General features: G+C 44.5%; 1 protein-coding gene across 2 annotated transcripts in view; it reads left to right on the top strand.

Moving 5' to 3' along the window:
- EML6 (EMAP like 6) overlaps positions 1 to 21,627 on the top strand; it is a 523,485-nt gene that overhangs the window by 325,272 nt on the left and 176,586 nt on the right. For both annotated transcript variants that reach the window (XM_033938328.1, XM_033938329.1), the window contains exon 26: positions 14,755 to 14,956. In XM_033938328.1, the coding sequence (XP_033794219.1) occupies positions 14,755 to 14,956 (202 nt within the window). The remainder of the gene's footprint in view (positions 1 to 14,754; positions 14,957 to 21,627) is intronic.

The following is a 21,627-nucleotide window of genomic DNA, read 5'->3' as shown; positions in this document are numbered from 1 at the left end:
AAAGCATGGATGTAACAAAAAGGCTGAACCAACAAAACCAATTACAGTATAAGCATCTATGTATAATATGCAGTCCAACTGCTCTCCCCTTCCCCATTCCACCCTATTCTCCCCCAAAAAAAGAAAAAGAGGGAAAGAAAAAAAAAAACAGGGAAAGAGAAAAAGAAACAGAGGACATGGTAGTTTAGAAAGTACAAGTGCTGGCACCTATGGGGGCTATATATCAACCCACTGCAGAATCCACCTCTTACAGGGAGTTCAGGATAAGACTACAACTTTATGAGGAAAGAATCGATATATACCCCCAGCATTTGAAAAAAAATATATATATATTTCTGTCTGAAGGAGCCCAGTACCTGACCTCTTTCCATAAGCTTGAGAGCATGAACACAATTATATCACACCCAGAAGGATGGAGAGAATTCTGAGGTCCATACCCCTAAGATTACTTTCTTGGCCAAAAGATCGGCTTTTCTGATGAAAAGCCTATGGGAGCCAGCGAGCAACCAGAAGGCCTCGTACTTGTCTAATAAAAATCCCACTGGGGTAAGGAGAATGGACCACCCCAGTAAACTTTCTAAATATCAAATCGCCCTTCTCCAAAAGGCTTTAATCCCTGAGCAAATACAAAAAGCATGGATAAAGGACTTAACATCATTCTTACACTGGGAGGATTCCGACAGACCTAACTTAAATAGTTGTGCGTGAGTAAAATATGTTCAAAGGTACTCAGTACAAGAAAATATGTTCAAAGGTACTCGGTACAAGAAGATGTTTGACAACCTACTAGCGACGCAGGCAGCGAAACTTGACCACTCCATCTCCAACTTACTGACAACAACGAGCGACTTCAAATCATTTTGAAAAGGAATCAAAACTCTGCTATTCAAAAAATTTATCCAGACATCTTAACTCTTCCCCTTGTCCTTTCTCCTCCCTTGTAAACCCCCCCCCCCCCCCACCAAATAGTCTCACCCCTCTTGTAATTTTTTTCTCTCCAAAGTATCAACCATGTATACCACTACCTAACTTGCAAATCTTCTGGAAATGTACAGTTAGCTTCTCTGTAATCCTAATTCCTAAACTGTAATGTTCCTGGAAATGTCCAGTTAGCTTCTTTGCAATCCGCCTAGAACTGCAAGGTTCGAGCGGAATAGAAGTCACTAATGTAATGTAATGTAATACTCGGAATTAATATTCACGTAGCTCAGTGGAAGTCGATAAAGATGGAATATGACTGATGAGGCACCCCATATCCAAAACCCAAGGTGAGATACCCAGATCCAGCGCCCAACGGCCACCCAGAGGAAAAAGTTTCCAGAAGTCCAATAAACAGACATAATTATAATGCACCAGATTGGGCATTCCCAAACCTCCCAATTGCCATCCACCCAACAAATAGGGTAACCTCATCTTTGGTTTTTTATAAGCCCAAAAAAATTATGCCAACATTCTATGCAACTTAATAATATCTTTTTGAAGAAGTTTTAGCGGGAGCATCTGAAACAGGTATAACCATTTAGGGAGAATTATCATCCTGATAAGGCTTAACCATCCCGTCAATGACAGACGGAGCCCTCTCCAGTGGTCCAGGCACTGCCTTATCTCCCTGATCAGTCTAGGGACATTAGAACCATCCATCCATCACTGTTTGAATTCTCAAATATCGGAATGAATCCACTGTCCTCGTAGGGGGAACCTGGTGCCCCAGGACTCCCTAAGGTCTTCCAAGGAGGGAAGCACTTCAGATTTATTGAGATGGAAACCAGCATAATCCCCATATTCATATTCCTTTACTATATCTAAAAGCACAGGGAGCAAAGTCTCTGGTTCTAAAAGATGTACCAATAGATTGTTGGCATAAGCTGCCACCTTAAATGACCCCCCCGCCCACGGGGATGCCCGCTACCACCGGCATCATCACCACATCCCGTATAAAGGGATCCAATGTTAAAGCGAACAATAACGGAGACAGCGGGCATCCCTGCCGAGCACTTCTGCCAATGGAGATCAAGTCCGATTCCCTGCCATTGACCCAAACATGTGTACTCAGGGAGGCATACAAAGCCTGCACTCCTGAGAGAAACAGGCCCCCAAAACCATAATCCTTTAAGATAGCAAAAAGGAAGTCCCATCTCATGTGATCAAAAGTTTTTTCTATGTCAAAGCTAATTAGCACCGATTGCATTTGTCTATGAGCCCTTTGTTCCAAGGATAGCAATAATTTCCATACATGGATCTTCCTTGTACGAATCCAACCTAGGCGACATGAAGCAGTCTAGGCAGCACCAAGACTAAGCGGTTCACCAAAAGTTTTGCCAGCAACTTTACCTCTGTGTTCAACAACGAGATGGAGTGATAAGAAGTTGGGAGCTCCGGGTCACGTCCAGGTTTAGGGAACACCATTATCTGGGCTATATTCAAATGTTCTGATAAAGCTTCAGCCCAAACCATCATGTTGAATGCCTTTGACAAGGGAACCTATATCTCCTTTCTCTGCAATTTGTAAAACTCATTACGATAGCCATCGACTCCTGATGCCTTCATCAAGGGACTCTGCCCAATGACCGAATACACCTCCTTAGGTATGATAGGGGTCTCCAACTTTGCTTTCTCCTCAGGGGATACTCTAGGATGCTCAACATTCTGTAAATATTGAGAGGCTCGCAATCCTGCCATCCCTGGGTCCGCATATAATCGGCTGTAAAACCGATAAAAGATCTCCCCAATCTCCCAATCGGAATGCATTCTCCTGCTCGCCTCCCTGCGGAGCGACAAGATATGGCCTGATCCCCTGTCCTTAGCCACTAAATGTGCTGAAAGCTTTCCCCCTTTGTGGCCATATCTGTAAAGCTGGTATTTATAATATGCCTGCATTTTCTTAGCCTGTTGATGTAACAACTTATTAAGGGTGACCTGTAATTCCAGCCAGCGCCTGAGTCCTCCCATATACTGCCCTCGACTGTCTCAGCAATTTCTCCAGGCGTAAAATTTCCCGATCCCTCATTCTGCGAGCATGGCTTGTGTAGCTGATTCCCCACCTCGCCCCCCCCAACCCCCCGCCTTAAAACAGCCTTGCGTGCTTCCCAGAATTACACCGGATGCTCCTGATGTTGTGCATTGTTGTTCACATAATCCTGCCAAACTTCCCATAACTTCTCCTGAAATTTAATATCTTTATAAAAGGACAGGGGAAATACCCATTTCTTGGGACTAACCCGCTTGTCAGACCCGCCCAAGAGTAACCAAACCCAAGTGTGATCTGATATCACTACTTCCCCTATTTCAGCTCTAGTAACCAAGCCGAATAATGTGCGGGAGACCAGTAAATAATTTATTCAGAACTGAGAATTGTGAGCTCTTGAAATATGAGTATATTCATAGTCCCCTGGGTGCAATACGTTCCAGACATCAACTAGATCTACCAACTGGGCCAGATGGTGTAAGCCCTTAGAGCTCGAGATTCGCCTATGCTCTGCCTCTCCCGTGCAATCCAGGTGGGAGTCCCAAACAGCATTGAAGTCGCCACCCACAATCATCAGGTTTCAGGTTTATTTAAAAATTTGATATATCGCCTTATCAAATTTCAAAGCGGTTTTACATAATATAAAAACAAAGTATAAAAAGAGCGTACGTTAAAAACAACTTACAAATAATGCTACAAACAATCAAACACACTGACAAACATTGACTTACCGATATAGGATGGAAAAGGGCAGAAATACAATTTGTAAAAAGTGAAAGCGGGGGAGAAGGACCAGAACAAAAGGAAGGGGAACAATAAAATAAAAAGTCTAGTATTTTGTAAAATAGGCTAAAATGATTAAAAAATGGCATGGAACAGGTTTCCATTACCGTCCTTAGAAGGACTATTATACACCGAAATCATCTTTAAAAAGAAAGGCCTTTTAAGTTACTTTTAAATTTATCAAGGGATGTAATTTCTCTTATATAATTTGGTGCTGAATTCCAGATAGTAGGGGCCGTAACAGGAAAAAATGCTAGTACGCATAGTGTTAATGTATCTTAAAGAGGGGATGGATAGCAAGTTTTGATTAGATCATAATGTACGATGGGGGGTATGGCGGAGTATCTCAAGAGTATTCTCTTCAAAGTCTCATAAAAGGTAGCATCACACGAGTTGGGGCATACAGCAGAATGTCACAACTTTCCTTTCTCCCATCTCCATCCTGCTCCAGTTGTTTGAGATTGTGGACCACCCCCTTTCAAAATAATATCACAATTCCACTCTTTTTCCCCATCGCATTGGCTGCTACACAATCTTCCACCCACCAATGGATAAGTTTCCCATGTTCTATGCCATCTAAGTGAATCTCCTACAACATAGCAATATCCAAGGTGACATTGGAAGTGCTGCAAAATTTTGGTGCGCTTAAAGGGCAAGTTTATCCCTGCCACGTTCCATGTAGTCACTTCACCATTGGAGCCCACCGAAATCCCCTTTATCCATCCCCACCACAAGAATGTCAGAGCGTGGCTGTCCCAGCCACCGACCGCTCTCCCTTCCCACCCAAATTTGTATACTAACAATCCCCCTGTCCAAGCCAGAACCTGGTGTCCCCTCTACATCCCCTCCCTCCCCCAGTGCCCAATCCCCCAACCCACCCCACCTCCCCACTCCCCCTTTTCCCCCTCCATTCCTCCTCCCCTATATTTCATTGTCTAGCCATCTATCAGCTAGAGTCTCCACCAAAAGGAAGGCCCACTTGGAGCGAGGCCACTCAAAAAATTCACCCCATTCTTCCATAGCACACATACTCCCCCCGGTCCACATTCATCCATCTCCATACTCTCTTGACTCCCCTCCCCCACTTACTCATGCACACCCATTGCAACACATACTATAGGGTAATGTCCAGAAGCTGTGGGCTCAAAGTGTCCAACGATATTCAGTCATTGCCAGGAAATGCACCATTCAACTTGGCTTGTCCTCTGCAGCCGACCTGGATGCAGTTGCTGGTTTTCATGCAGAACATGCCCTCTGCCATTGCTGGCCTCTATCATCTATGTCCTTCAGGTGTTTCATACTCCAAGCATCCTCCGGAAGATGATCCACTGCCAATGTCTTCAATGCATCCCAGGCTTCCACCACTGTTTTGACTTTGTTAATGGTATTCTGTACTGTCATCTGCTGTGCAAACAGATAGAGCCACCTGTCCTTGTAGCCCTCCTGTCTCAGGAACCTGGTGATCTCCTGTAAGTCCTTCCGTACAGTAGTGGCCAGATCCTGGTATACTGAGATGGGTAGTCCATTCCATTGGTACGAATTCTGTCATCTCGCCGCTTGCAAGATGGATTCTTTCATGCTGAAGGAGGTCAAACAAATCACAGTGTCTCTCGGCACGTTACACTGGGGTCTCCCAAGGGCCCTATGGGCTCGCTCTATACCAATCTCACTACATGCCGGCCCTGCTCTAGAAGTTGGCTGCAACAACTCCGCACAAATTTCCTGCGCTACTCTCCGCACATCTTTAAAACAATCTTCCTCAGGAACACCTCTCAAGCACAGAGCCAAGATTTCCAATTCCGCTGCTTGAAGGGTCTCCAGGTTGGCTTTAACATCCACAGTTCTTCAGCCAGTTTGCCAACTCGGGCTTCCACTTCCTCTTGTCTTTTAGTGATCTCCTGGATCTCCTGTTTAATCTTTACGACCACTTCTCTGATAGAGTGAATTTCTGCTTGCAGTCCAGCTAACAGCACTGAGAACCTAGGTGCCTCAACCAGGGGATCTTTACCCTGATGCAAACCAGCCTCATTCACGGTCTGCGCCATGCACTTCTCTGCGGTCGCTCCCATTCGGTTCCCCGTGAATCAATATGCATCTAACTTTCGCCGCATATTCATCTCACACGCATACACTGGAGGGAGGCAAACTGAGGAGAAAAACACTTAGCTTTTGGGGATTTTATGCTTATAACACCGTGGCCCTGTTAGAGCTTCACTGTGATGCATCCTTCCACATTAGTGATTTCACTTCCTCCCTTTAACCATTTGTATTTATTTCCTTTATCCAATAAATAGCGAGTGTAAGGCTTCATTTCTCTTCTTCTACACAGTGTGGTGGCAACCAAATCCTGATATATCTCAATGGGAAAGGTGTCCCAGCAAAAATCACTTGCACTACTTGCTTTAGCTAAGATTTCTTTGGGATCGGACGGGATCCATCCCAGGATATTGAAAGAGCTCCGAGAGGTTCTGGCAGGTGCTCTTAAAGATTTGTTCAATAGATCTTTAGAGACGGGAGAGGTTCTGTGGGACTGGAGAAGAGCGAATGTGGTCCCTCTTCACAAAAGTGGTTACAGAGATGAAGCGGGAAATTACAGACCGGTAAGCCTCACTTCGGTTATTGGGGAAATAATGGAAACGTTGCTGAAGGAAAGGATAGTGAGATTCTTAAAATCTAATAGATTACAAGATCCAAGGCAACATGGATTTACTAAAGGTAAATCGTTTCAAATGAATCTGATTGAATTGTTTGACTGGTTGACCAGAGAATTGGTGTGCTAGATGTAATTTACTTGGATTTCAGCAAAGCCTTTGACACGGTTCCTCATAGGAGGCTCTTAAACAAACTCCATGGGCTGAAGTTAGGGCCCAAAATTGTGAACTGGATTAGAAGCTGGTTGACGGACAGACGCCAGAGGGTGGTGGTTAATGGAATTCACTTGGAGGAGGGAAAGGTGACTAGTTGAGGGGTGGTAGATTCAAGAGCAATGTAAGGAAATTCTATTTTACGGAGAGGGTGGTGGATGCCTGGAATGCGCTCCCAAGAGAGGTGGTGAAGAGGAAAACGATGACGGAGTTCAAAAAAGTGTGGGATGAACACAGAGGATCTAGAATATGAAAATAATAGTAAATATTGAAAAACTAAGGCCAGTACTGGGCAGACTTGCAAGGTATGTGTCTGTATATGGCTTTTTGGTTGAGGATGGGCTGGGGAGGGCTTCAATGGCTAGGAGGGTGTAGATGGGCTGGAGTGAGCTTTGACGGAGACTTTAGCAGTTGGAACCCAAGCACAGTACCGGGTAGAGCTTTGGATTCTTGCCCAGAAATAGCTAAGAAGAAAAAACCAAACAAAAAAAATTAAATTGAATCAGGTTGGGCAGACTGGATGGACTATTCGGGTCTTTATTTGCCGTCGTCTACTATGTTACTATATTAGTGAAGTGCCTTAGGGATCGGTGCTGGGACTGATTCTGTTTAATATGTTTGTGAGCGACATTGCTGAAGGGTTGGAAAGTAAGCTTAGCCTTTATGCGAATGATACCAAGATTTGTAACAGAGTGGACACCCCAGAGGGAGTGGACAACATGAAAAAGGATCTGCAAAAGTTAGAAGAATGGTCTAATGTCTGGCAAATAAAATTCAATGTGAAGAAGCGGAGAGTGATTCATTTGGGGAGTAGAAATCTGAGGGAACCGTATGTGCTGGGAGGTGATAGACTGATAAGCACTGATGGAGAGAGGGACCTTGTGGTAATTGTGTTTGAGGATCTAAAGGCATCTAAACAGTGTGATAAGGCGGTGGCTGTAGCCAGAAAGTTTCTAGGCTGTATAGAAAGAGGAATACAATCTCTTTAAAGGACCTGCTTCCAAGTTTTTTAAAGATTTGCTCAGGGCATTCAGACTGTTTTAAATTAATGCGTAGGGTGATTGATCAGTTTCTGGGGAATCACCTTATAATCAAAGGCTTTCACCCTGGTATATCCCACAGGCAACATAATTTACACTTTTAAAGAATCACAGTGACACTGATATTAAATGTTTTGAAAGTTTTATTGCACAGTACACTTGGGCACTAAAATATGTGGTGATTTAAATGATGTTTTGGAGAAGTGGTGGAGAGGAAAACAGTGATGGAATTCAAAAAAAGCGTGGAATAAACATAGAGGATCTCTAATTAGAAAATGAAGAATGTAAAATAAAGAGCTAAGGCCGGTACTGGACAGACTTGCATGGTCTGTGCTTCATACGTGATGATTTGGTGTAGGATTGGGCTGGGGAGGGCATCAATGGGAACTCCACTAAATGGAACATGAGGATGTTACTGGCCAGACTTTATGGTAGATATCTTGCAAACAGGATGGTTGGATAGGCTGGAGTGAGCTTGGATGGCAACTTCAGCATTTGGAATCTAAGGCAATACCCGGTGGACTTTACAGTTTATGACCCAGAAATATCAAAGAAGAGACAAGTTAATTTAATCATGTATTTTCAATGGATATAACTAATGGGCAGATTGGATGGACCGTTCAGGTCTTTATCTGCCGTCATTTACTATGTTACTCTCCCAAGGGAGGTGGTGGAGAGGAAGATGTGATGTAGTTCAAAAAAGTGTGGGATAAACACAGAGGATCTCTAATCAGAAAACAAATGGTATAAATTAAAGAACTACAGCCGGTATTGGACAGACTTGTATGGTTTGTGTCCCATATATGGTGATTCAGTGTAGGATGGGCTGGGGAGGGCCTCAATGGGAATGAGGAAATTACTGGCCAGATACTGGTTGATATCCTGCGAACAACAGGATGGCCTGATACTGGTAGATATCCTGCAAACAACGGGATGGCTGGATAGGCTGGAGTGAGCAATTGGAACCTAGAATAATACCAGGTGTCTATGGCCCATAAATATCAAAGAAGAGAGACAAGCTAATTTAATCATAATAACTAATGGGCAGACTGGATGGACCATTCAGGTCTTTACATCTACTCTCATTTACTTTAACTACCTTGAAATAAATTGATAAGGTGGTATATCAAATTTTTAATAAACTTGAAACTTACTATTGCCTCCTTCGGCTTGTAATCCGTGTAATGCACTATTATGTCACATGGAAGATTAGCCCACAAGCGGCCCAAGGCTCTGTGAATGCATTCAATCTATATATTTTCTAGGGCCAAAGGATGTGATGAATCTGCAAGCAGGGAACTCACTAGCTTTTGTATTGTTGATTCGCAGTCTATATATTCAGGTGATTCCACCAGGAGTCCCCAAAATCGGAGATTGCATCTCCTGGGTCAATTCTCTAGATCTTCTATTTTGTCAAATAGAAAAATTTCTGAAGACTTACACTCCTGGAGAGATACTTCTAAGGATGAAAGCATGTCTTGATGTTCTTTCAATTGGGTCTTTGACTCCAACAGCCTATTGTCCAGTTCTGTTATCTCTCCACGGAGATCTCCTGTGAGAGTTATTAGCTCTGATTGGATGCATTAATGTCTGATTTAATTTCTTCAAGACTTAAGCAGAAATTCACGAAGGCATCTGATGCTATGACCTGTACATTCATAGCTATAGTGTCTTGTTGAAATGGCTGAGCATTTGGCTCGCTTTCTGACATCATCTTGCCTATGGTGCACGTCGACAAGGAGGCCAATTGGTAGGCAAAGCTAGCCAATTCTTTGCAAATCACGGCCACCTTTTTCCGCTGCAGGGTGGAACACTTGGCTGCTATAATTGCTGATATAATTGCTGTTTTTGTGCCAGGCCCTGCAGAGCTCCAAGCTCGAGTAGATCGGAGAAAGTTATAATGCCGCTTTATAGGGCAATGGTCAGACTACACTTGGAATACTGTGTCCAACATTGGTCTCCCAACCTAAAGAAGGATATAAAACTGCTGGAGAGGGTGCAGAGACGAGCAACGAAGCTAATCAAAGGTATGGAGAACTTGGAATACGAAGAACGACTTAAGAAACTGGGATTGTTCTCCCTTGAGAAAAGGAGACTGTGAGGGGATATGATCGAGGCTTTCAAAATACTGAAAGGAATCGACAAAATAGAGCAGGAAAAAAAATTATTTACAATGTCAAATGTGACATGGACAAGAGGACATGGACTGAAGCTAAGGGGGGGGGACAAGTCCAGGACAAATATCAGGAAGTTCTGCTTCATGCAACGAGTGGTGGACACCTGGAATGCTCTTCCAGAGGAGATTATTGCGGAATCCACTGTTCTAGGATTTAAAAGCAAACTAGATGCACATCTCCTTACGAGAGGCATAGAGGGATATGGGTGACTAAAATTATGCCTGGTGTACACCTGGCTGGGCCTCCGTGTGTGTGGATCGCCGGACTTGATGGACCAAAGGTTTGATCTGGAGATGGCAGTTCTTATGGTCTTAAGTGGCCATCTAGGCTGATGACATCACCTCCCCACTCCATCATGCAGCAGTTTCTAGATAAAAGTTCCAGCATTTATACATTGAAATGGCCATTTTGCTACCTGCATGTGTAGCATATACATATAGGCCCATATTCTATTAATGGCACGTTAAGTTAGGCACCCTATCGGCACAAAACTTAAATTGAAAATGCTGCTTAAAAAGCATTTTAAAAGGAAAAAAGCGCCTGCATCGCACCTAAAGAGGTGCTTTAAGAAGCTTAATGCCACTGTAGGTGTGGCTAATGCTTGTAGTGGTGTTACTCAATAACAAAATTGTGCACAAAAATTCACTTACAAATGTGTGAGACTTAAACTAGCCACCAAAGTAATAAGTTTAAATAGAAAGCTCTAAAGAAACTACACACAAGTTCCTCAGTTTGCCACACAGTTTTAGCGTATGGTAGCTGTCCTCATAGGAACCAATTAGTGTGTAATTTTTTTCTTTTTTTCTTTGTTTTCTTTTATATATTATTCAATAAATTATAAAGTGCTTATGCTTAATTTTTTATAGTATAATTGCGATAGTAGCAGAAGTAGCAATTACTTAGCTTTTTTTTATAAAAGAAACTGGGTCTGGCTCAATCCCCACCGACGCGTTTCATTATTTCATCAGGGTCGGGGAAGGAGAACGCAGAGCAGTTCAATGTCTTAGCAAAATGCTAAATCCATGATTAATGAGCCGGAAGTTTCTTTAGAGCTTTCTATTTAAACTTATTACTTTGGTGGCTAGTTTATGTCTCACACATTTGTAGTGGTGTTAGACATCATACAGTGCAGAAACCCAAAGTACAGCTATACGATGGGAGAGCTGGTAATGGGTGAAAGTACCCTAGAAAAGGACTTGGGGGTAATAGTGGACAAGACAATGAAGCCATCGGCACAGTGCGCAACGGCCTCAAAGAAGGCGAATAGAATGCTAGGTATTATCAAGAAAGGTATTACAGCCAGAATGAAAGAAGTTATCCTGCCGTTGTATCGAGCGATGGTGCGCCCGTATCTGGAGTACTGCGTCCAGTATTGGTCGCCGTACCTTAAGAAGGATATGGCGTTACTCGAGAGGGTTCAGAAAAGAGCGACGCGATTGATAAAAGGTATGGAAAACCTTTCATATGCTGAAAGATTAGAGAAACTGGGGCTCTTTTCCCTGGTAAAGCGGAGACTTAGAGGGGACATGATAGAGACTTATAAGATTATGAAGGACATAGAGAAAGTGGAGATTCTTCAAACTTTCGAAAACTACAAGAACGAGAGGGCATTTGGAAAAATAAGAGGGGACAGCTTGCCTCTTACAATGGATCCAAACAACTGTCACGGAAGGCCAATTCCCACAAGACCTAGGGGAAATCATAATCACCCCAATACTGAAAGATCCCAAAGGACCAATAGACACCCCCTCCAACTACCGACCCATCGCCTCAATTCCATTATATGTTAAACTAATAGAAGGTCTGGTTGCCAAATACCTCACCAACTACCTTGAAGACCACAATCTACTCCACCCAACTCAATCGGAGTTCAGATCTAACCACAGCACCGAGACACTGCTAGCTTCCCTTCTAGATATAGCCAGACAGCACCTTAGCAAAGGAAGAAGGATGCTGATAATTCAACTCGACCTCTCTGCCGCATTCGACCTGGTCGACCACACTATACTTCTTCAGATATTAGAAGCAATAGGGATCTCAGGCGAAGTATACAACTGGTTTCAAGGATTCCTTAAAACAAGAACATACAGAGTAAAAACAAAGGACCTTATATCGGAGCCTTGGACCAACCCCTGCGGAGTACCCCAAGGTTCCCCACTGTCATCCATGCTCTTCAATCTTTACATTTCCTCCTTCGGTACCCTGTTAGACAAACTCAAAGAAAATTCATTCAGCTATGCAGACGATATCACCATACTCCTCCCCTTTGACACACAAGACCCCACCAAATCAGGCATCCTGGAAAAAACTCTAGAAGCAGTGGAAAAATGGATGACAGAACATAAACTGAAGCTCAACCCAGATAAAACTAAATTTCTACTGCTTGAAAAGGACAAAACCCCTTGTATAACTGAGCTAGAAATAAAAACCACCAAATATCCCTTACAACCCACTCTCAAACTCCTTGGAGTAACAGTAGACAGAGGTTGCACTCTTCAGGTGCAAATCAACAAAATCACACAAAAAGTTTTTTTCACCATGCGCGACCTTTGCAAAATCAGAAAATTCTTTGAAAAAGAACAATTCAGACTCATAGTTCAATACCTAGTCCTAAGTCTATTGGATTACTGCAATATCCTCTACCTTTCTTGTCCCACCTACCTAATAAAACAACTACAGACCGTGCAGAACACTGCCCTCAGAATGATCTATTCCCTTGGAAAATTTGACCACATCACCAACGCCTTCCCAGACTCACACTGGCTTCCAATACAAGCCCGCATCCAATTCAAACTATACTGCATGTTATTCAAAACATTAAACGGAACGGCACCCACCCACCTAAACAACCGTCTAAACAGGAACCTCTCAACCAGACAGAGGAGAACCCAATCCCCTTTCTCCTACCCCCCTTTTAAAGGAACTAAACGCAAAAAGATGTATGACAACTTACTTGCAACACATGCAGCTAAATTGGACCCCTCCATCACCAACCTACTGACAGCATCAACTGACCTCAAGGCTTTCCGCAAAGAAATCAAGACCCTACTATTCAAGAAATTCACCCATACGTCCTAATCCCTTCCTTTTCCCCTTTCACCCCCTCTTAGAATCCTCTCATCAAAATTGCTTTAGACCTTACGCCTTTAATTGTAATTGTATTTCTCTTCCTGGAAATGTCCAGTTATCGTTCTGATGTAATCCGCTTAGAACTGAAAGGTACAGGCGGAATATAAGCCAGTAATGTAATGTAATTCAGAACCAATGCTAGGAGGTTCTTCTTCACCCAAAGGGTGGTGGACACCTGGAATGCGCTTCCAGAGGGTGTGATAGGACAGAGTACGCTATTGGGGTTCAAGAAGGGATTGGATGATTTCCTGAAGGAAAAGGGGATAGAAGGGTATAGATAGAGGATTACTATACAGGTCCTGGAACTAATGGGCCACCGTGTGAGCAGACTGCTGGGCATGATGGACTTCTAGTCTGACCCAGCAGAGGCATTGCTTATGTTCTTATGATTCACATAAAAGATAGGCGCTGGAAATTTAGGGCTTGAAGACTCTGACTTACATTTCAGGCACTTCCTGTTCCAAGCTGAGAATCTATAAACGGCACCATCACATGATTGGCACATGATCGGCAGCTGTTTTTAAGGCAGCCTCCAACAACGGTGCCATTTATAGAATCCGGGCATAGTCCCATAGTCTCAGAAAACTGCACATGTAAGTGGTGGTAGTTATCATTTGAAGCAGAAAAATAAATGGGAGATTAAAGATATTTACTCCCTTAATCGTTTATGTAAAGCTTATTTTTAAATTCTAAGCATCCCTCTTAGCTGGTGCACTACCCAATGAGAATTTTTTTATATATACGAAGGCAGATTGGAAAGTAATGAGACTGCCTCTGTTTTTCTTTCCAAGAAGTAGACATAGCAATGCTGTGCTGGTTCTTGTGAAGCTCATACATCGATGTTTCTGAACCTGCAGTTGGATTGCTGTACTCTTCATTGTTGGATCACAGCAAGAGGATGGCAGATGGCGTAGACATGTCTGTGAGAGTATGTCAGCATGGCTAATTGTTTCACCATCGAATGCTTGCTGTAACATTTCAAGAGTTTCATTACTGTTTTTTTACAAGTTTAACACAAAATTCAATCACATACCTCTGGCATACTCTCACAGACATGTCTTCCTCTTCTGCCAAGATGAAATGTACAAAGTTCTTCCTCTCACTGTGACCCAACAATGAAGACTATGGCAGTTCATCAGCAGGTTCAGAAACATTAATGCATGAGCTTCACATGAACAAGCATAGCATTGCCATATCTACTTCTTTGAAAGAAAAGCAGAGGCAATCTCATTACTTTATACATGTATGTAAAATTTGGCCTGCTCAAAACATGTCATCCTGATTTCTCTGCATATCAGCCAACTCCATATGTAAATAGTGGCTTTCTAATAACACCATTATACAGGGTGGGCCAACAGTATTTATTCATTATTTCTTTTTATTTTATAGGTATTGAATAGTTATAATACAGTATTGAATGATAAGTAAAAATGAAACAATGTAACTAATACAAAAACTTCACATGAATCTTATTCGTGACACCTGTAAAATAAAAAGAAATAATAAATACTGTATACCTTCTTTTGTCCTGCCCTGTACATGTAGCTTGTCTACAGTACACGTATAAATGTTGTTATTTACACATATAGATGCCATTGGCAGCTTTGTGTTTTAATGTCCTACCCACAGCAAATTTTCAGAAATTATTAGCTGATCTGAGGAGATCCTGGCAGAAGTATTTTGTTGATCCAATTAGACAATCACATGTATGCTTATGTGCACCTTCCTGAACGTAGACTCCATTAGTTTTACATTGACCTTCTTGTTAAATGTAACACACTTTCTTTATATTGCAGGGCCAGCACTCAAAATTTAAAAAATATATTGGTCACAGTGCTCATGTCACCAATGTTAGATGGCTGCATGATGATTCTACGTTGCTGACTGTAGGAGGTGCTGATACTGCTCTAATGATCTGGATGAGAGAATCTTTTGGCAGCTTGGAAAGTAAACCAGTTGATAGTGAGGAGTCTGATTCAGATGCTGAGGAGGATGGAGGTAAACAGGATATAGAGATTTTATTAAGATTTACACTTTGTCTGCATTTTAAGCGCATGTGAGTATTTCATTGAAATGTAAAAATTTGTTGGTCACCTTTATTACTATTAGGGTTCTGACAGTTTACTAAATGCAATGCAAGATTGTTTGTTTGTTTTTTTTGCTTTTTAAGTTTGTTTGGGTTTTTTCTTTACCAGCATGGTTTCTTTATATTAAAGCTTAAAATTTAAATAATGTTTCTTCTTCATAAGATTTCAGATTAGTAGATGATAGATAACTTTTATGTTAGTCTCACAAACAACTGGACAAGATGGCTACACTGCCATCTGCAGAAGTGATACCAGCAGTAATTTAGCACTGTAAGCTTCTCTTTTCTTTCTTTGCTCCTGGGTAATATCACATGTTTTTCAGCACATGACCTTGCATAGCATCCCTAAAATATAATTGATAAATTAGGTGTATAAAGTTATCAAACTTGTAAACTTCACCATTCTGCATTAGGGTACACAGGTTGGTACAGTCTAGTTGCAAACATATGTGAAAGGAATTATCTGGTAAGTAACTCTATATTTTTGTATCACATCTCAGATTATACCAGAAAAACTTACCACAGCAGACAAACTCTGGTGGGTGGGCAGTTTGATTGTAGCCTACTGATACCCAATTATCAATACAGAAGAATATTTCTTAAGGTTTATAAATGTTTAATATGGGATAGGATATATTTGATATAGAGAACTTATCATAAACTATGATAACTAATGGATAACTTGATGGATAATGTGGGGTAGTGGGGAGGGTGCAAAGTGATGCATGTGGGAAAGAGGAACCCAAATTATATAATGTAATGCAAGGTTCCACATTAGGTTTCAACACCCTGGAAAAAAGGATCATCATTGATGATAACGTTGAAACCCTCTGTCAGTGTCCAGCAAATAGAATGTTAGGAATTATTAGGAAAGGACTGGAAAACAGAAATTAGAATGTTGTAATACCTTTGTATCACTCCAAGGTACAACCTCACCTTGAATACTGTGCAGCTCTCAAAATTCTGCTATATCTCAAAAAAGATATAGCAGAATTAGAAAAGGTACAGAAAAGGGCGATTAAATTGATAAAGTGGATAGGATAACTTCCCTATGAGGAAAGGCTAAAGTGGCTAGAGCTCTTCAGTTTGGAGAAGAGATGGCTCAGGGGAGATATGATAGAGATCTATAAAATATTTGAGTGGAGTGGAATGGGTAAATGTTAATCACTTGTTTACTCTTTCCAAAAATATTAGAACCATGGGGTACACAGTAAAGTAAATTTAAAACAAAACAGAGAAAATATTTCTTCACTCAACATGTAATTAAACTTTGGAATTTGTTGCCAGAGAATATGATAAAAGCAGTTAACTTAGCAGGGTTTTAAACGGTTTGGATAATTTCCTAACAGAAAAGTCCATAAGCTGTTTTTAAGATAGACTTGGGGAAATCCACTGTTTCTAGGATAAGCAGCATAAACTCTGCTTACTCTTTTGGGATCTTGCCAGCAACTTGTGACTTGGATTGGTCACTGTTGGAAACAGGATACTGGTCTTGATGGACTTTTTTTGGTCTCAATATGGCAGTGCTTATGTACTTATGATATGGATTGGAATGTCCTTTCAGCAGAATCAGAAAGAAGCATAGAGATTTTGGATACCTGCTAAAGTGCTTTGCTCAGACAAATGATGATGGAATCCATGAGGGAAGGGGTCTAGTGCTTACAAATGGAAAAAGTAATAGGTAAAACAGTGGTACCTCGGTTTACGAGTGCACTGGTTTGTGAGTGTTTTGCAAGACGAGCAAAACATTCGCAAAATCGGCACCTTGGAAACCGAGCACGCTTCGATTTGCAAGCGCCCCACCCCGCAAACCGGCACCCTCCCCCCCGCGATCCGGCACCCCCTTGCCGCCATCGGGCACCCCCCACCGCGACCTGAGGTCCCCCCAACCCACCCGAACCCTCTTCTTACTTTGCTGTAGCCTCCGCAGCGGCAACGGCACCAGCATGTCATGTGCATGGTCCCGGTGCCTGAAGATCTGCTTCCTGTGCTGGGCCTTGAGCATGTGCGCATGCTCAAGGCTTGAGAGTTCACGTCAAACATGAACTCTCACATCGAACGTGAACTCTCAAGGCCCAGCACAGGAAGCAGATCTTCAGGTACCGGCACCACGCACAGGACATGCTGGTGCCGGTGCCGCTGCAGAGGCTACAGCAAAGTATGAAGAGGGTTCGGGTGGTTGGGGGACCTCAGGTCGCAGCGGGGGGTGCCCGATGACGGCGGGGGGGATGCGGATCGCGGGGGGGAGGGTGCCGGTTTGCGGGGGGGGGGCTTCGGGGGGGAGCAATGCCGGTTCTCGTGGGGGGGAGCAGCGCTGCTGGCCTCAGGGGGGAGAGGGTGGGGGTGGGAACCTATCAAAGCGAGTTTCCATTATTTCCTATGGGGAAACTCGCTTTGATAAACGAGCATTTTGGATTACAAGCATGCTCCTGGAACGGATTATGCTCGTAATCCAAGGTACCACTGTAGTGATCTTGACATAAGCTGTAATATGGTTTTGACATAAGAGCTAAAAAGGAGTGCAGACACAGAATTCAGAGAACTGAATTGCAGACATGCTGATTTTCATAGAATAGGGGAATACCTGAAGAAGGAGCTGACACCATGAGTAAACAGAGGAGAACTGGAAAGACATTAGTCCAAGCTGAGAATTCCTATAAATATGGCAACAAATCTTTAAGGAAGACGAACAAATGTTTCACAAAAGCAGGGACAAGGAAGAAATGAGAAAGTTATAGGGCAGTAAGTTTCATGACAGTGATAGGAAAAATAATGGAGTTTCTGTAGAAGGATAGTGAACTTTCTAGAATCCAACAGTTTGCAACAGCCAAGGCAACATGGTTTTATCAAAGGAAAATCCTGCCAAATTGATTTCTTTGACCGATTGACCAAAGAACTGGATAAAAGACATGCACTAGATGTAATCTTCTTGGATTTCAGCAAAGCCTTTTGATACGGTTCTTCAAGGAGATTCACGAATAAGCTGAGCAAACTGAATTTGGGATCCAAAGTGGTGAACTGAATTAGAAACTGTTGACTGACAGAGAATGGTGGATAAATTCTACAGACAGCAACAGTGTTTTCAAATAAAAACTAGAAATAAAAAGCTTATGGGGGTCATATAGTACAGGCCTCAAAATGACAAAAAGGGATACATGCCAGGATCATATGGTGCTGATCTCACTAATACCAAAAATAAAGCAGGTATGGAGACACTTACTCTTGTCAGGACCTAATGGTACAGGTCTCACCAGCATAAAGCAGGTGCATGCCAGCAAAATGCACTGGGAGCATGCTGAAATCAAATTAATAGCACTGAATTGCAGACACCTTACAGAGGGCAGACTCACCAGCCACAAGATCTAAAGGGAAAAGCTGCCACTAAAAGAGCAGTGCAAAAGAGCAAGATAGCATTTAAAAACCTCAAAAATAAACCTGTTAGGTAAGGTCATGTGGTGTCATGCACGAGAGCGGCCGTTGAAACGCGGAGCTCCGCACCTTTCCTAGCAAATCAGCTGATATAACGGCGAATTGACTTACCCCCATGGCAGGATTACCTCACCTCGATAAAGCATTTGGTGGCAAAACGCTCAGATGGTGGCCAAATCACTACATGAAAACCTGTTAGGTAAAACTTATAAACTTGGTAATTTTTGAGAAGAGCTGAGAGCTGATGTGTAAGACATTATGAGGGTCTTTTACTAAATTGCAGCAAGCATTAAAGTGTGCATACTGCTCCTTAAAAGGTTTACCACAGGGCATGCTGAAGTATTCCGTGGTAAGATTCAAATGTTATTGTTAATAAGTGTAGTATCAACTTAACAATATTCTTAATTTTTTCACTAAGAGGGCATATTTTGGGTTGGAGAGTGGGTACATCTATGCTAATCAGCATGTTGGCATTGCCGCATGCTAACTGCTTACCACAAGATTACCGTATTTTCACGCAAATAACGCGCACCCGTATAAAACGCGCACACGGGTATAGCGCGCAGAAATCACGCTGATATGTACAAAAACTTTGGTATACCGCGCTCACGGGTATACCGCGCATGCTGCCCGACGCTCCTTTCGCCCGCCCTGACTTTCCGTGCGCTGTCCCGACTCTCCGTTCACCCCCCCTGACTTCCGTGCACTGTCCCCCCTTGAAGGTCTGTCCCCATCCTGAAAGCCTGATGCCCCCCCCCCGACGTCCGATACATCCCTCCCCCCGAAGGACCGCCGATTCCCCAACAATATCGGGCCAGGAGGGAGCCCAAATCCTCCTGGCCACGGCGACCCCCTAACCCCACCCCGCACTACCTTACGGGCAGGAGGGATCCCAGGCCCTCCTGCCCTCGACGCAAACCCCCCCCCCCCCACCGACCGCCCCCCCCAGCCGACCCGCGACCACCCTGGCGACCCCCACGACCCCCCCACCCCCCTTCCCCGTACCTTTGGTAGTTGGGCCAGAAGGGAGCCCAAACCCTCCTGGCCACGGCGACCCCCTAACCCCACCCCGCACTACATTACGGGCAGGAGGGATCCCAGGCCCTCCTGCCCTCGACGCAAACCCCCCTCCCCCCCAACGACCGCCCCCCCCCCAAGAACCTCCGACCGCCCCCCCAGCCGACCCGCGACCCCCCTGGCGACCCCCACGACCCCCCCACCCCCCTTCCCCGTACCTTTGGTAGTTGGCCGGACAGACGGGAGCCAAACCCGCCTGTCCGGCAGGCAGCCAACGAAGGAATGAGGCCGGATTGGCCCATCCATCCTAAAGCTCCGCCTACTGGTGGGGCCTAAGGCGCGTGGGCCAATCAGAATAGGCCCTGGAGCCTTAGGTCCCACCTGGGGGCGCGGCCTGAGGCACATGGTCGGGTTGGGCCCATGTGCCTCAGGCCGCGCCCCCAGGTGGGACCTAAGGCTCCAGGGCCTATTCTGATTGGCCCACGCGCCTTAGGCCCCACCAGTAGGCGGAGCTTTAGGATGGATGGGCCAATCCGGCCTCATTCCTTCGTTGGCTGCCTGCCGGACAGGCGGGTTTGGCTCCCGTCTGTCCGGCCAACTACCAAAGGTACAGGGAAGGGGGGTGGGGGGGTCGTGGGGGTCGCCAGGGGGATCGCGGGTCGGCTGGGGGGCGGTCGGAGGTTCTTGGGGGGGGACGGTCGTTGGGGGGGAGGGGGGTTTGCGTCGAGGGCAGGAGGGCCTGGGATCCCTCCTGCCCGTAATGTAGTGCGGGGTGGGGTTAGGGGGTCGCCGTGGCCAGGAGGGTTTGGGCTCCCTTCTGGCCCGATATTGTCGGGAAGTCGGCGGTCCTTCGGGGTGGGGGTGCGAGTGGTCCTGCCGGGGGGGGGATGTATCGGACGTCGGGGAGTCGGCCGGGCAAGAGGGCTTGGGCTCCCTCTTGCTCCGATCGTGGATGCGGGTGCGGGTGGGAGCGCGTGCGAGCGGTCGTTCGGGGTGGGGGTGCGAGTGGTCCTGCCGGGGGGGGGGGATGTATCGGACGTCGGGGAGTCGGCCGGGCAAGAGGGCTTGGGCTCCCTCTTGCTCCGATCGTGGATGCGGGTGCGGGTGGGAGCGCGTGCGAGCGGTCGTTCGGGGTGGGGGTGCGAGTGGTCCTGCCGGGGGGGGGGGTGTATCGGACGTCGGGGAGTCGGCCGGGCAAGAGGGCTTGGGCTCCCTCTTGCTCCGATCGTGGATGCGGGTGCGGGTGGGAGCGCGTGCGAGTGGTCGTTCGGGGTGGGGGTGCGAGTGGTCCTGCTGGGGGGGTGAATCGGGCGTCGGGCGGGGTGGGAACTATGTTTTAAAACTTTTGTATACCGCGCTCACGCATATAACGCGCGAGGGGTATGCGCGGTAGGTAAAAACGCGTATAACGCGCGCGTTATATGCGTGAAAATACGGTAGTGCTTGAGCCTTTACCACCTACAAAAAAAGTGGCATTAAGGGCCCATGTGCTAATGGCCATGCACTAATGACATTAGTGCATGGTCATTAATGCTGAAAATAGAAAATCAGTCATTTTACTGCAGCTTTAAAAATGGCCTTAGCGCAAGAGAAAGTCCAGCGTAAGGGCATACTAAGGCTGCTTTTTAGCACTGCTTTGTAAAAGGGCCCCTAAGACACTTAAAATCACTAAGAAAAAATGTTTAAAATTGTAATTTTAAAGGAACAGCCCACTAAAATCAAAACAAAAGTAAAAACACTTGGAAGAAATGAAAATAAGTTTCTTAACCTTCAAAATACTCTTTTTGGTAAAAGCATGATGAGAAATGCTTGCTTATATAAAAATGGTTGCAATCACACTAAAAATAGCAACGTGCCCCGACATGGGTTCAAATTTAAAAAAAAACCCCAACTAAAAACACTAAAAAAAATGTGAAGGAAACCTTTTTATGTTTGTTGTTGTTTTTTTTTTTTAAAGAGGGCCCTGAGATTTCTACAGTCATAAGATCCTCACTGTCATCCTGAAGACCCAGTGGTGGCTGATGAAGTCAGCTTTCCTCCCTACTTCTGGCTTTATTGTCCTTATACTTGGTTTGGGTGATCACCTAACTAAAACATTCCCAGTACCTTAGAGGAAACTTAAGATTTGGAGATGCAA

Source organism: Geotrypetes seraphini, chromosome 3 (genome assembly GCF_902459505.1).
Source record: "Geotrypetes seraphini chromosome 3, aGeoSer1.1, whole genome shotgun sequence".
NCBI classification, from domain to species: domain Eukaryota; kingdom Metazoa; phylum Chordata; class Amphibia; order Gymnophiona; family Dermophiidae; genus Geotrypetes; species Geotrypetes seraphini.
This window is presented reverse-complemented; position numbering and strand designations above follow the sequence as displayed.